The sequence below is a fragment of the Phacochoerus africanus genome, chromosome 9, assembly GCF_016906955.1.
Source record: "Phacochoerus africanus isolate WHEZ1 chromosome 9, ROS_Pafr_v1, whole genome shotgun sequence".
Taxonomy (NCBI): domain Eukaryota; kingdom Metazoa; phylum Chordata; class Mammalia; order Artiodactyla; family Suidae; genus Phacochoerus; species Phacochoerus africanus.
In genome coordinates, this window is record NC_062552.1 from 123,789,745 (window position 1) to 123,804,445 (window position 14,701).

Sequence of the window (14,701 nt, forward strand, 5' to 3'; positions counted from 1 at the left end):
CTCCTCCAGGAAGCCCCCGCAGACCACTCAGGCTGGGCTAGGTCTCCCCTCAGATGGACAGGGTCCGTTCCCCCTTCAGAGCTCCACTCAGCCTCCCCTCCTCAGCTACTGCCCTCGGAGCCCCCCCGCCCGAGTACCCCAGAGAGCACTCAGCACACGTGGCTTGCGCTGCCCAGCTGGGGGACAGGAGGGACCAGGCCTCAGTAACAAGGCACATCAAGAAGCAGCTGCTGACCGGCTGAGACCGCGTCCCTCGTTTGTGAGCTGGACTCAATCCTCACGCCTCCACCATGCAGAGGAGGAAACCGCGGGGCTGCAGGCGGCCTGTAGCTGGTCCAGGTCACACAGAGGGGGCTGCATCAGGGCCCGAGGGCACAGAGACCTCCAAGCCGGGCCCTCTGACTCCAGGGAGGGGGGTGGGGAATGAACCCCCTACTTCTAGGACTCACAAGCGCGCGCTCACACACACACACACAGACCCACCTTCTTAAAAAAAACAGACTTTATTCCCTCGCCGGTTTCTGTACAAGGACACCACGTGCACAAGGCGGGAGTCCCGTCTTCCTTGAGGACGGCCTGTCTCCCGGGAGAACTTGTCACACTGCCCCTGAGGCTGAGCGCCCCCCACCCCCCAGGGTGGAGGAGGCTACAGTCACCCCCAACTTGTGCAAAAGCACTCCCCGCCCCCCTGTCCAATCTCATAGCCATAAGGCAACAGATGTGCAAAGCCCTCCTTCTAGTGACCGCCCTGGAGTGGGGCTCAGACGCCCTGTGGTCTGGAGGGGTCCAAACTGGCCCACATGGCCTCATGCACAGGACGCCAGACCCAGAGTGCCCAGGAGACACCACTCACTGGGGGTGGGATCCTACACTGCTCTCCCTGCACAACTCAGAAACCTCGGGCAGCAGGGGGCGGCAGAGCCAGCTATCGGCTGACCTTCGTCCCCACTTTACAGATGGGTGGCCTGAGGCCCAGAGGGCGACAATGTTCCCTCGCAGTGGCTGCATTTAACCAGAGCCTCCTGCAGCCCCCATGGCTTCTTAGAGGTCCCTCAGCTGCCCTGCAGGGGGAGCGCAGGCAGTAGGGGTGTTCCCGGCTTACCCCATGCAGAAGCTGGAGTGTACTGGCAGAAGATTCGGTTCTGTGTCACCAGCAGGCCCCTTGAGCTGCCCCTCTGTCCCTAAGACTGGACGGTTGGCCAAAAGTGGCCCTGGAGCTCTGCCAGACAGAGGATTTGCAGTTGGCGTGTCACTGGCAAGCCCATGGTGGGTCATCAGAGACCCCACGGTGGTGGGGCTAGGACTGCAGGGCAGGGCTGGAGTGTTGGCTGGGCTTCTGGAGGACTCCAGGTAACAGTGCCAGGCTGGGCACAGCATGGGCGTCACCTCTGAGCTTCCCGACTGTACACTGTGGGCATGAGGACCCCCATTTCACAGCAGAGAAAACTGAGGATGTCAAACCTGTCGCCAAGGCCACCCAGCTGATGAGGGAATTCACCCGGAGTCTGATGGAGTCCCCAGCCCATGGAGTCCGGGCGTCTGGGGCAGGGAGACTGGGGGGCGCCAACTTATGCCTACTTCGCGCTTCGGGAAAGCGGCCCCTGGGGAGGCTGGGTCGGGGCCTCACCAGCTGGAGGGCTGGGTCAGGGGGGGCCCCGCGGGGGCGGCGGGCACGGCCTCGCCCTCCGGTCGGGGCTCCTCGCCCCGCGCGTAGGTGAGCACCACGGTGACCGTGGCGAAGGTGGCGGCGTTGACGGGGAAGGCGCGCAGCAGCGTGGAGGCCAGTCCGCGCGTGAAGACGCGCCAGCCCTCGGCGCGGTAGCTCTGGCGCACGCAGTCGAGGATGCCCTGGTAGCGCGGGGCGCCCCGCAGCCCGTCCGCCTGGAGCCGCGACTTGACCACGTCCACGGGGTAGGTGGAGAGCCAGGACATGATGCCCGACGTGCCGCCCGCCAGCAGCAGCTTGGGCACCAGCAGGCGGTCCCCGGGCTCGCAGCCCAGCGCGCGGGTCAGCACGTCGTAGGTGAGGAAGTAGACGCCGAAGCTGGGGGTCTCGCGCAGCAGCGTGGAGATCATGCCCCGGTTGACGCCGCGCAGGCCCTCGCGCCGGTAGATCTGCGCCAGGCAGTCCAGGGAACCGCGGTAGGTGCGGGCCGGCCCCGCGTCCTGCAGCTGCAGCCGCGTCTTGGCCAGCTCCATGGGGCAGCAGACGACGCACTGGATGGCGCCCGCCGCCGCGCCCGCCAGGAACTGGTTCCGCGGCGAGTCTTGGCCCAGGGCTCGGAGGGTGTTGCCCTGCACGCCGAACACCAGCGCGTTGATGAAGGTGAGTCCCATGAGCGGCGAGCCCAGGCCCTTGTACAGGCCCAGCACCTGCGGGCGCACAGAGACGCATCAGGGGCGCTCCCACACGGAGTCCTGGGGTGCCCAGGCCCGCCTCCCCAGGGGACCTCCCCGCCGGTGGCAGGGCCCACGTGGTCAGAGGATCCAGCGGCATTGTATTAAAACCCAACTCCTAGATGGTAGAGGCCTGGACACTCACGCCCTCCCATTTCCGAAGTCTGGAGGTGCCCCATCGTTGCCCTGGAGCCTCCTTTCCCCCATCGGGGGTCTGGGGTCTGCGGCATCTTAGAGGCCGGTGCCCTGCCCCACTTCTGGCCCGCGACCCCAGGGCACTCACGCTCTCCTGCTTGATGATGGCCTGGAAGCAGTGCAAGGTCCCGCGATACTGGGGCTTCTCCATGCTCTGGACCTGGAGCCGCACCTGGAAGGAGGGCCCAGTGAGAGGTGGGCAGGTGGGGCCATAGCACCCAGCTCCCTGGGCTGGCACTGAGGACCCTCTCGCGGAGGCCTGAGGCCAGACCCATGGGGCTGGGAGCCAAGGAGCTTTCTGTGGCTTTCGGAATTCTGGGGTGGGGTGGGGCTGGGTGTCTGTGCCTCTCCAGGGAGGGGTGTCAGTGGGCAGACAGCCGGCTGCAAAGGGGCAGGGGTCCCTGAGACCTCAGACGAGTAAAGGGCAAAGCCCTGGCTTCACTATGCACAGCATCCCGCCAGCAGCACAGGAGGCATCTCCCGAGAGTCACCCACCCCCTCACCCGCCGCCAGCAAATCACAGCCGATGCCAAAGCAGGTCCGGATCTAGCATCCCACCACGCACCCCCCCCCCCAACTGGGGTCTGGCAGCGAGCAATGGGCACTAGAATCGAGGGCTTGTGCCTCTTGGGGCTTCTGCTTGGTGGCCCCTTGTGAGAGCAGTGGTCATGAGTTAGTAAAGCAGTGACAGGAGAGCAGCTGCCGGCCTCCTTGGGGACCGTATCAGCACCTCTGGGACCTGGGGGATCAGGCCTCTCTGCCCTTGGAGCCGAGCGGTCCAGAAGCTCACTATGAAAGCGCTCTTTGTTAACCAAGAGCTTATCTCTGCGTTTGATACCAGGCCCCGCAGTGCAGAGTGAGAGCACATTTCCTGAGCTGGAATCCGTGTCACGGGGGTGGGCATGAGCTGGGATAAATCCCCTCCCCAGGAGCTGGTCTCCAGCTCAGACTACAGATCATTGTCCCAGCCAGGGCTCAGCCCGGGCGCCCCTCCGTGCCTGGCTTCGGAGTGGGGCTGCGACGTCATCACCAGCCGAGGTGGGTTTGGTCCCTCCCACTTCAAAGACGGGAAGACGGAGGCTCTGTCCACTCCAGGGACAGAAGGGGCTGTGCTGGGTGGGGGGGCCAGGGTGGAGGGGGGCGTGCTGGCTGGTGAGACGAAGCGGCTCATGAGTTGGACGAAGGCACTTCCAGAAAATGTTTCGGAAGGAAACAGAGTACATTTTCACACCCTGGGACCTCGACAGCTGGCAGCCACTGCTCTGAGAGGCAGCCAACAGCAGAGGGCACCCAGCACTGTTCACCCCAGCACCCCTCCCCACCTGGCTGCCAGCTCAGAGGAGAAACGCACGATGACCTTTGAGCATCCATTAATGCCACAGGCTCTGTCAGGTTGTTCCTGTGATACGAGGCTTTTCAGGTACCTGTCAGTGCTCAGGGGTCTCTGGGGGACTGTCCCTTCCTCCCGTGGCCCCCAGCACTGGCACTGAGAGGGCTGTCTCAGCAGATGTGAGGTGACGTGGGGCTGTCCCCTCCGAGGGTCGGACTTCCTGACATCCCCATGGCGTCTCTGCAGGTTGGATGTGGTTTCACCCCCAGGCTCAGGCCAGCTCAGTTCCCACGGGAGGTCACAGGGGCCCATTCCCCCTGTGTCTAAGCCCCAGGCTGGGATGAGTGTCCCTGTCAAGGGTCTGGGGGACCAGGTTGGGGGCTAAAGTGTGGCCCAATCTTGTAATATCTAGAGTGGAGGTTCTTAACATTTGGGGTGACAGGATCCCGTTTGGGGATGGACAGACCCACCCCTGGAAAAGGGGTCACTGGCACACAGGACCGGGCGGCTCCCAGCTCCCCACAGGCCTGGGGAGACCCCGTGGGAAGGCCCCCCGGTCCCCCATCCTGGGACCTGTGCTGGGCTCGCGCCCTCCCTGTCTGCTGCTGGTCCGGGAGGGGCCTCCGGGGCGGGGGCGTGGCGGGGTCCAGGCCCCATGTCTGGTTCAGGGAGGACAGAGAAGAGGCGTGGGGTTCGCCTGGTCTGTACTTACTAGCGCTCTCCGGGGTGAGGCTTACGCTCATCTACAACAAAGTTACCTTTTGCTATGGACGGAGCCGGCCCCTAGCTCAGAAAGTAAAGGCAGTTAAAGCAACACAAAATTTCAACATCACATCCAGGCGTGGGGACCCCAAGGCCAGCCCGCAGCCTCCCACCCCACCCCACCCCTCCGCCTGGTCCCTGGTGAAAGCAGGCTCGGGCGCCCTGCCCCCGGTTCCTGTTGTGTCTGGTGACAAGGACACACATGTGAAGGCAGTGTGTCCGAGGACCGTGGCCAGGGTTCGGGGCGCAACAGAGCAAAACCAAATATTGGACTCAGATTTCAGCTCCAACGACCTGGAGTAACAAAGAGCGATGGTCTCAGCCAGGGACAGCGTGGACACGCAGGGGACATGCGTGTCCCCTGTGCAGCCCAGAGCCAAGCTCGGGAGGCTCAAGTGAGGTCAAAACAGACTGTGGATGAGGAATCAGGACGGTGGCTGCCGGAGGATGGGGAGGGGGCTCTGGGGGGCTGGCCTTGATTCTCTTCCGAGGTGTGTGCTTCAAAATGATTCATAGGTTCGCACATGCGGAACTGGCACACTTTGCTCCATGTGTGAAATTTCAATTCAAACAACCACCTCAGGGAGTTCCCATCATGGCCTAGTGGTTAAGGAACCCAACTAGGATCCATGAGGTTGTGGGTCCAATCCCTGGCTTTGCTCGGTGGGTTAAGGATCTGGCATTGCCGTGACCTGTGGTGTAGGTTGCAGACGTGGCTTCGGATCTGGGTTGCTGTGGCTGTGGTGTAGGCTAGCGGCTATAGCTCCGATTCGACCCCTAGCCTGGGAACTTCCATATGCCATGGGTGTGGCCCTAAAAAGCAAAAAAAATAAAACGACCACCGCAGAGCTATGAAGTAAATCCCACTTTTACCAAAAGCAAGGACTACGTATGGGTCTGTGTGCATATGTGTTTTTCGGTGGCAATCATCAATGAAGGCTGGGGAAAAAGGTTGCATAAAGGACTGGGGTGTGGTTTGTTTAGTTTGTATGTCCACTGGGTAACATTTTCTGATGACCTATCTTACGTCTGTAATAGACATCCAACTGAAAAAAATGTGATGATTCAAACACATTTAAAAAATAGCACATTCCTCAATTTTCGGTTTTTCTTTTTTTTTTAGGGCTTTGCCCACGGCACATGGAAATTCCCAGGCTAGAGGTCGAATTGGAGCTGCAGCTGCTGGCCTACTGGCGGGCTAGGGATCCGGCATTGCCATGAGCTGTGGTCCGAGACGTGGCTCGGATCTGGCGTGGCTGTGGCTGTGCCGTAGGCTGGCAGGTGCAGCTCCGATTTGACCCCTAGCCTGGGAACCTCCATATGCCTTGGGTGTAGCCCTAAAGGGGGGGGAAAAAAAAAAGACAAATTCAGAAGCAGTGTAATATAACAGTGTCTTGAGCCTGTGGGTGGGACAAGTGGGGTCACGAGGTTGAGTGGCAGTGGAGATCACTGGGGGTGGGTTTTTTCCCCCTTCACAATAAAAAGCTTGGCTTTTTGAACACAGGTCTGCCCAGATGTGATGCTGGTGGCCACAGGGGCCAAAAGGGAAAAAACCCAACAACCCCAAACCAATTACCAACAGATTTCCTCAAAGAGCACCTTCCAGTGCCAGGCAGGGCTCCTGGGGGCAGGAACCCCTTGGGACAGAGGTCCTGACTCAAACGACCAGGAGGGTGCCGGTCATGGCCCAGGAGCTCGGAGGGAGTTGGAAGCAGCAGAGCCCGGTGCTCCCCAGTCTGGCCGGACTGAGTGAGGGGCAGGCGGGCGCCTGCAGAAGGCCCGGCCGGGCCTGGCCACATCACAGCGCAGGGGGGCCTCCGCAGAGCTGGGCCGAGGAGGTCGATCGGACACTTCTTGCTGGATGCAGCTTAGCGAGGCATTCAGAACACCTGCCCGCGGGACAGAAACGCAGCGTACCTGGGCCTTGCAGGGGCTGCTCTGGCCGGTGGGCAGGCTCCATGCAGTGGCCAGCTGGGCAGCCGTGTGGCCAGGCTCCCCCAGCACCTCACTCTCAGCAGGCCTGTGGAGGGACTCAGGGCCACTGCAGGGCAGGAAAGCCTGGCCTCTCCACCTCCTCCCCGGGTTGAGAACGGTGGGATGGGAGGAATTCCCTTCAGAACTGGCCTGTTTTAGGGCCGAAGCTGCAGCATATGGAAGTTCCCAGGCTAGGGGATGAATCAGAGCTGCAGCTGCCAGCCTTGCCACAGCCACAGCAATGCAGGATCTGATCCGCGCCTGCAACCTTAACCAAGCTCACGGCAACACCAGATTCTCAATCTGGTGATTGAGCGAGGCTAGGGATTGAACCCGAGTCCTCATGAATACCAGTTGGGTTAGTGGCCGCTGAGCCACAGTGGGAACTCCAAGGCCTCGGTAATCTTGGCAGCCCCTCACCGTGCAGGTCAGAGGTGAAGTGCCTGGCCCGGGGCCTGGAGCTGCACAGGGACCAGGGATGGCACTTTTTCAGGTCAGAGCCAGTGTACATGGCAGGGCCCTCCCGCCTGTGCAGGAGGAAATCTCAGCCCCAGTTCCCAAGACCTGTTCTCACCCAAGGAACAGCCGGGCTCCTGAAAAGAGAGAGGGGAGTCCCCTCGATGCACCGAGGGCTGACATCCTTGCCTTGAGTCCACCCTCGTCCCGGTGCGAAGAGGTGCCAGGTTCAGCGCTTGTGGCAGGGACACCAGGTCTAGCCCGGTGCCAGCTGCTTGCAGTCCCCAGCTCCCAGGTGAAGCCCACAAGGAAGGCTCCCAACTTGGCTAGTTCTGTGGGTTTTTTTTTGTCTTGTTCAACCTCGCCCGTGGTATATGGAAGTTCCCAGGCCAGGGATCGAATCCAAGCCACATCTGCAAACTATGCCAGAGTTGCGGTAACGCTGGACCCTTAACCCAATGTGCCGGGTTGGGGACTGAACTGGCAACGCCACAGAGATGAGCTGGATCACTAGCCCACTGTGCCACAGTGGGAGCTCCCCGACTTGGCTTTTTTAGGACAATAAACCCCAGCGGGGGTGGGGGGGGTGAAATCTTATTTGGGAATTTCCAACTGGGAATGCGGACTTCCGGGGTGCCCGCTGAGACTTCCGAGAACCTGGGACCCAGCAGCGTACCCAGGCGTGGCCCCGGGAGGAGCTGGGTGCCGGTCTGTGGGCCACACTCCAGAGTCACCGCACCTGCAGGTGCACAGAGCCCCGGGAAACGACCCCCATTTCTCAACACTGACAACCACCGCTCCGGGAAGCCCACAGTCATGGGGAGGGCTGCCACGGTTTGATTTGTCTGTATTTCTGTATTTTCTCTCTCAACTTTTCTTTCTTTCAGGAAGCGGTCTGGAGTGCTGCACAAGGACAGTGTGGCTGGCTGTCCCCGGCTCTAGGCGGAAGGAAACGTGCCCTTTGACCCCTCGGTCGCAGCTGGCCAAGCCCAAGGATGGACTGCAAAGTTCCCCTCCAGCTGGGAGATGCGGGGACAGACCCAGGAAGAAAGGCAACGGCTTGGAGCACAGGCCGCTGCTCACCTGGGCATCAGGGGGCACGGATTCTACCTTCATCCTAGACCTGTGGGGTGACCTTGGAGGTGTCCCTGAGGGGACCACCAGGAGGGGGTGTCCAGCTGCCCCTCCCCAAGAGCCTGGGCATGAAACCGCGACAAGAAACTCACCTTAACCGTGTCGAACGGATGTCCCACCAGCACACCGGCCACACCTGGAGGAAGAAAGGACATGTGACCCCCCCCTGCCTCAGAAACTGCAGGCTGGGGGATGGTTCTGGCAAACAGGGCTGTGTGGGAGCTGCCGTGTCCCTGGCACATGCTGGGAGCCCCTCGGTCCCCGGGGAGTGCGGGGGTGTGAGGGTGACAGGCCCAAGGTCAAGCTGGGATCTGTCCAACTCAAAGCTGGTGATGCTGCCTCTGCCCTGCTGCTCACTGCGGGTGACAACAGAAGCCACCTGGGGGCTCCAGGGATTCTGGACCTGGGGTCAGACCCTCACCTGGACTTGAATTTTCCCTGTCATTTACCAGCCAGCCAAGCTCAGAAAGGACTCAGTGTCTGAGCCTCACATTCCTCACCTGTACAGGTGGGAGAATCAGCCTCCCCCAGGGGAGCCCCCCACCCTGGAAGTGCTGACCCAGGACCCAAGGCATCACAGGTGCTGGCTGGTGGCTCCCCTTCCCTGCACGGGAGCCGCCTGGTGCCCAGGGAGGCAGCTTGTGACTCTGCGTTCACACGTGGTTATGTATCTGTGCAGGACCTGCCAAAATCCCTCTGCCGCCCTCCCCCCAAACAACACAGGCTCACCCTCCAGAGTCAGAATCCCATGTGCTGTGTGGGTTATAAACATCCCCACCAATCAGGCAGTCTCGTTATTTTTCTTCCCGGCAAGAGAAACTGAGGCTCAGCGACGTTAGGTAACCACTGCACCACCTCCCATGCCTTCCTCCCTGAAATTCCACGTGTGAACCTCTCTGGCTGCTAGGAGGATTCATGCAGAATCCGAACAGCTAACATTTGGGAGTTCCCAGGGTGGCTCAGCAGAAACGAATCTGACTCAGCATCCCTGAGGACACAGGTTCGATCTCTGGCCTCAATCAGTGGTTTAGGATCCGGTGTTGCCACGAGCTGTGGTGTAGGTTGCAGACGTAGCTTGGATCCTGTATTGCTGTGGCTGTGGTGGAGGCTGGCGGCTGCAGCTCTGATTCAACCGCTTGACTGGGAACCTCCATATGCTGCAGGTGCGGCCCTAAAAAGACACACAAAAAGTATCCGTGATATTAGCTTTGCCAATCCTGCTTTGATTCTGGTCATATGTGTCTGGTAGTCTTGTCTAGGTCTTAATTTTCAATCTTGCCTTTACTACTAGTTTATTTTATTTGCTTTTTAGGGCTATACTAGTGTATAGGGTTTTGGTTTGCAGCTCAGTCTGAAGCAGTCTCAGATGTTGCCAAGACAGGATGTGATTTGGTCTCACTCTACGGGCAGGGTTTGTCGTCCTGCTCCTTACTTTCCACGGTTCTGCTGGTTCAGGCAAACTGCTGTTTATCCCTTCTGCTCGTTAATTTGTAAGTTCAGCTAAGAGTGACTTCTGCTTTCCATCACTCATAATCCTGATGTAGAAACAGCATAAAAACCGTTAGCCCTCCCCTCTGTGGGGGGGGAGCAGGAGGCCCTCTCTGTCCCCTACTGTCCCATCCTACCCCCGAGAGCCTACCCCCCACAAGAAAGCTCCCACCCGCCAGCTTCTGTTGAGACTTGGGGCTGTTCCTTCTTCCCTTCACTGCTCCCATCTTGGGGTCTCAGCTGTGATCGCCCCTCAGCTGTAACACACGGGGCATGCCCTCTGGACTGTGGCTCAGCTGCAAAACCTGTTTCTTTCTTTCCTTTTTTTTCCTTTTGACCACCATACCTGCGGCATATGGAAGTTCCTGGGCCTAGGGGTTCAGTCGGAGCTGCAGCTGCCAGCCTACGCTGCAGTTCACGGCAACGCCGGATCCTCAACCCACTGGGGGAAGCCAGGAATCAAACCCGCATCTTCATGGATACCAGTCAGGTTCTTAACCTGCTGAGCCACAACGGAAACTACAAAATCTGTTTCTTGAACGCCGTCGTCGTCAGTCCTGTGCTCTGGGGAGGATTTGGGGCCCAGGCCATTAAGGGTGGCAGTGTTCCAGAATCTTCTAGTTTCCAGGGCTGCAGATGAGACATCTGCAGCCAGTGTTTTCTTCCCCTTTGTCAATAATTTATTTATTCTATCAGGAAGCCTCGGAGATTTTATCTGTAGATTTCAGGAATGTGAGCAGGAGATATCAAGGGTGTGTCTCTTTTCTTTCAAGTAACCCTGCCAGGAACTCCCCCAGCCCTTTCACTCTGTAGATGAGCCTTTTTCTTTTTTTTTTTTCCCCTTTTTTCGCTTTTTAGGCCCGGACCCGCATATGGAGGTTCCCAGGCCAGGGGTTGAAATGGAGCTGTAGCTGCCAGCCTACACCCCAGCCACAGCCATGTGGGATCCGAGTCACACCTGTGACCTACACCACAGCTCACGGCGACGCCAGATCCTTAACCCACTGAGCGAGGCCAGGGATCGAACCCGCAACCTCATGGATCCTGGTCGGATTTGTTTCCGCTGTGCCACAATGGGAACTCCAGACTTGCCTTTTTCTGATCAGAGAAGATTTCACCATTTCCACTGTTATTTATTCATCACACACATCATGTCCAGAACTCTTTCTCCCTCCGGAACCCCTCCCATTCCCCGGTGGGTGAAAGGACACCCCCAAGCCTGTCTTCTCCCTCGAGGTCCCGCCTCCATGTTTCTGGCTTCTCGACACACTGTTTCTATCATTTGAGATTTACCCTCCTTCTGCATCTTGTGGCTTGAATTTTCTGAATTTGAAATTCCTAGCTCCAGAACTTCCTTTCTTGGGCTGTAACAGCATCTGCTTGGGTTCTAGAACCTAACACTGCCCGGAGGGCGCGGCTGGCCTTGCTTCTCTCTCCAGCCGTGCCGTGCCCGCAGCCAGGCCCGGTGGGGGGGGGGGGGGCGGCACCCCGAGGCTCCTGCTAGAAGCCCTGGAGCTTCCTGCCCTGGGGGTGGACTGCCCTGCCTCTGGCCCCAGACCTACCCATGTGTCAGCCACAGCCTTCACCAGCCCCTGGGGTGGGGGGGACACCCCACAGCCCACCCAGGCTCAGAACACAGGCAGCTGCATTGGTTTTTCTCCCTTGGTTTTAGCACCCTCAGGCGAAGGACTCAGCCCCCTTCACCCAAAACAGCTCCATCCACAGGCCCAGAGTGGGCTGTATGTAGGGGGCTCCCTCCAGCAGGGCGCCAGTTCCCCAAAGCCCTATTCTTTTTTTGCTGTTTAGGGCTACACGTGCAGCATATGGAAGTTCCCAGGCTAGGGGTCCAATTGGAGCTGCAGCCGCTGGCCTACACCACAGCCACAGCAACGCCAGATCCGAGCCACATCTGCGACCTACCCCACAGCTCATGGCAATGCTGGATCCTTAACCCACTGAGCGAAGCCAGGGGTGGAACCCACATCCTCGTGGATACTAGCCGCGTTCGTTACCATAACGGGAACTCCTAAAGCCTTATCCTTTTAACTGCCCAGGCACCTTGAGAGCAGGAAGCCCGCAGGGCCACCTCCCTGAGAGGACTCTGAGTCAACAGTTGCAGCAGCCGCAGTGGACCCTGCCTCCCCACTCCAAAGCCAGTCAGTGCCCGCTGCCTATATAAGCTGGACTTTCAGGGGCCACCCCCATCCCAGGACCCTCCAGGGCAGGAGGCACGGACCACTGTCCTGGAGGTACGTGGCAGCAGAGGTGGTGGGAGGGGACACCAGATGACTGACCTGTCCCCCACACGCAGGGTCCCATGGTCCACAGGTCAGCTTCCCTCTGTATCTCCTCCCATCCAGGCCTGCGGCAGGGAGACCCCCGTCCAGAGCCTAGGGTCTGGTGGGCTCAGACGTGAGGCCGAACCCCTGATGGGGGAGTGCAGGCAGGCATTTGGACCCTTCCTCCCCCCACTCCCAGAGAGGCCCCAGGGATGCTGGCAGTCAACGCCCCACCCTGCCTCCCCAAGGGTGAGGTTGAACACATGGCCCACACCCAGCCAGTCGGAGGAATTGATTCTGGGAAGGAACTGACTCCTCCCCAGCAGCCCCGACCCCAAGCCTCGAGGAGCTCAAACCTGAAGGAACCAGGCAGGCCCCACATAGGGCTGCCCCCCCCCCGCCCCCCGCGCAAGGTCCCTGGATGGCACCTCTGCCAGGGACACAATCAGGTCGCTGTCCTGAGCCCGTGAGGCGAGGGGAAGGCAGCCTCCACCCCGTCGGAGGAGTGCAGTGCGATTTCTCCATTAATCTCTCTCCTTTTCAGGGTCTAGGTTTCTCCTGGGTCGAGTAATAGGAGAAGAGGATCCCTGGGGTGGGGGGCCAAGGACCCTCTAGCCCCTCGCACCTCCGCTCACACAATGTGGGAGTAAATGGGCTTCCACCTGGACCCAGGCAGGGCAGTGGGGGTGGGGTGGGGGCTGTGGAGCACTTAGAGCTCCCTGGGTGCCGGACCCCGGCCTTGCCCAACCCAGTCTCCCAGGAGGGCTTGGTGAGGATGGCAGAAGGCATTCCAGGCAGGGCCTGTCGGCCTGTATGTGGAGGGGGAGCTATGCCTCGCCTTTGGGTGAGTCCCAAACTCCGTGGCTCCAGGGACACCTGTGTGAATACAGAAGGAGCCCTGCACCTCGAGGGAAAGAACCCACACTCCCCAAGAAGCTGGAAAGGGGGGCTGGCCCTGGGAGTGAGGGGTGGGGCCAGGAGGGGCCAGGGGCTGGGTGGCAGGACACCAGGGGAGGCCCCTCAAGGAGGATGGGAAAAGTAGAGAGCCCAGCGGAGGTGGGGGAATTTGAGAGCTGGACCCTCAGAGGCCGAGCCCTCCTGGCCTTGGGAGAAACGCTCCCCCAATTCCTGAAAGCTCTGGGCTTTCTCCCCTCCCTCAGGCTCCTCCCGCGGGATTGGGTAACTGCCCCCACACTTTCCTGGCACACTCCCTCCTCCACCAGCCTCTTCTTGCCCAGAGCAGGAAGCTAGCACCTCACCCGCGGTGTAAATGCTTATGGCCTCTGCTGGTCTCGTCCTTTCTCCTCCAGGGTGCCGGAGGCTGGCAGGTAGCTGAGAGCTTTATTAGAGCCAAGCTAAGCAGAGGAAGAGCCAGAACAGGGCCAAGTGCTGGGGAAGAGAAGCGTGGGACATCTGGGACGTGGACTGGGGCCTGGGACACCCTGCCACCTCTGTCAGCTCACTGCCCAATCCCTGAGAGCCAGCCGGGCTCCCAAGTTAGACCTGTTGAATCAATTCACTCTACCAGTAAAGACAGAACCTGAAGACCAGACAGGGAAGCACCGCCCCCGCCCCAGTCAGGCTTGGCCACTGCAGCAGACTCAGGCCTTTCTGGGGACACAGGGTGAGAGAGGACCCCAGCGCCTCGGACCTGCCTCGGTGAAGGTGCCCTACGCCACTGTCACGCACGCGTGAGCCCAAGGCCTGGCTCAGGCGGCGAGTCAGGCCCACTTACAGAAGCGCCAAGGAAGGGGGCGGGGTGCTAAAGCGGGACTCCTTTTAGGCCATCTCACTAGGGGGTCGTCCGGTGGGCCCAGCCCCCAGCCCCACCCAGGCGGCTGCGGGAGAGGGAGGTGGAGCCAAATTCAAACTTCTAGGAACCGGGGAGGGGATCCTGCAGTGGGCGGGCACGGGCTGGGGGAGGTGGGGAGGCAGGTATGCTGGGGCCTCGCCGTCCGCGGGCCTCGGGCGAGGAGGGCGAGGACGGTGGTAGGGCATTCTTCCCGCAGTCCCCTGGCAGCCACAGCGCTGCCTCGGAATCTCAGACCTCTCGTCCGAACGTGCCCCGAAGGACTTAAAAGACGCCCTCGCGGAGAGCACGCTAGTCGGCCTCCGGGCCTGGTGTCAATTCATGCCCACGAGAGCCCCGTGGGACGAGAGCACTGTTATCTCATTCTACAGACCAGGGAACCCCAGCCACAGGGTAAGCCATTGGGCCATGCGCTCGCAGATGAGCTGGCCTCCCAGCTCCGACATCCCACGCCCGAGTCCCCGGCCCCGCGCGCACCCGGGCGGGACCCGCCCGCCTCCTTACCCCCAGCGCATCCAGCCAGAAAGTCCAGCGCCATTGCTGGATCCCCGGCGAGCCCGCCCTTCCTTCTTGTTCTCTTTCGCTGGCCCCCTCGCCGGGCTGGGGGCCGTCGAGGGCCCCTCGCTTTGCTGGGCTGGGACTCGGCCCGGCCGCCGCCTCCTGACGCGGAGCCCCGCACAGGCTGGGGTCTGGCGGCGGCGGCGGCGGCTCAGTGCGCCACTCCTCGCCGGACACACGTCCCTCCCTGGCCGTCTCGCTTCTGCCGTCGCAGAGGTCCGCGCGCCGCCAGTGGTCCCTCACCTCGGGCCGCACGCCCCGCCCCTCGGACCGTGCCGGCCCGGCTCCGGCGGGGCGCAGAGCTCAGCCAATTGGCAG

The 14,701-nt window shown here is 60.8% G+C and overlaps 1 protein-coding gene across 7 annotated transcripts; it reads right to left on the reverse strand.

Annotated features, from left to right (window-relative positions):
• Positions 1–484: 484 nt before the first annotated feature.
• SLC25A29 (solute carrier family 25 member 29) lies at positions 485–14,648 on the reverse strand. Of its 7 annotated transcripts, XM_047794962.1 has the most exons (5): positions 14,330–14,648; positions 8,341–8,384; positions 3,591–4,705; positions 2,681–2,764; positions 485–2,373 (listed from the first exon to the last, which is right to left on the reverse strand). In XM_047794962.1, exons 3-5 carry the CDS (start codon positions 3,813–3,815, stop codon positions 1,624–1,626), a joined length of 1,059 nt encoding a protein of 352 aa, XP_047650918.1. In that variant the 5' UTR covers positions 3,816–4,705; positions 8,341–8,384; positions 14,330–14,648; the 3' UTR covers positions 485–1,623. The 7 variants fall into 7 exon arrangements, with proteins under 7 accessions (XP_047650918.1, XP_047650919.1, XP_047650924.1 ...); XM_047794963.1 differs by lacking the exon at positions 3,591–4,705; XM_047794968.1 differs by lacking the exons at positions 8,341–8,384; positions 14,330–14,648 and having other exon boundaries at positions 4,017–5,335.
• Positions 14,649–14,701: the final 53 nt, after the last annotated feature.

Bases quoted from the DNA above. Each gene is read 5' to 3' on its own strand.
- SLC25A29 (XM_047794962.1), bottom strand. From the start codon at position 3,815: ATGTACTCTGTTTCCTTCCGAAACATTTTCTGGAAGTGCCTTCGTCCA. The intron at 2,765-3,590 runs GCACGGAGGGGC...CCCTCCTTCCAG, and splicing joins CAGCCCCACTCCGAAGCCAG to GTGCGGCTCCAGGTCCAGAG. The intron at 2,374-2,680 runs GTGAGTGCCCTG...GTGCGCCCGCAG, and splicing joins CCATCATCAAGCAGGAGAGC to GTGCTGGGCCTGTACAAGGG.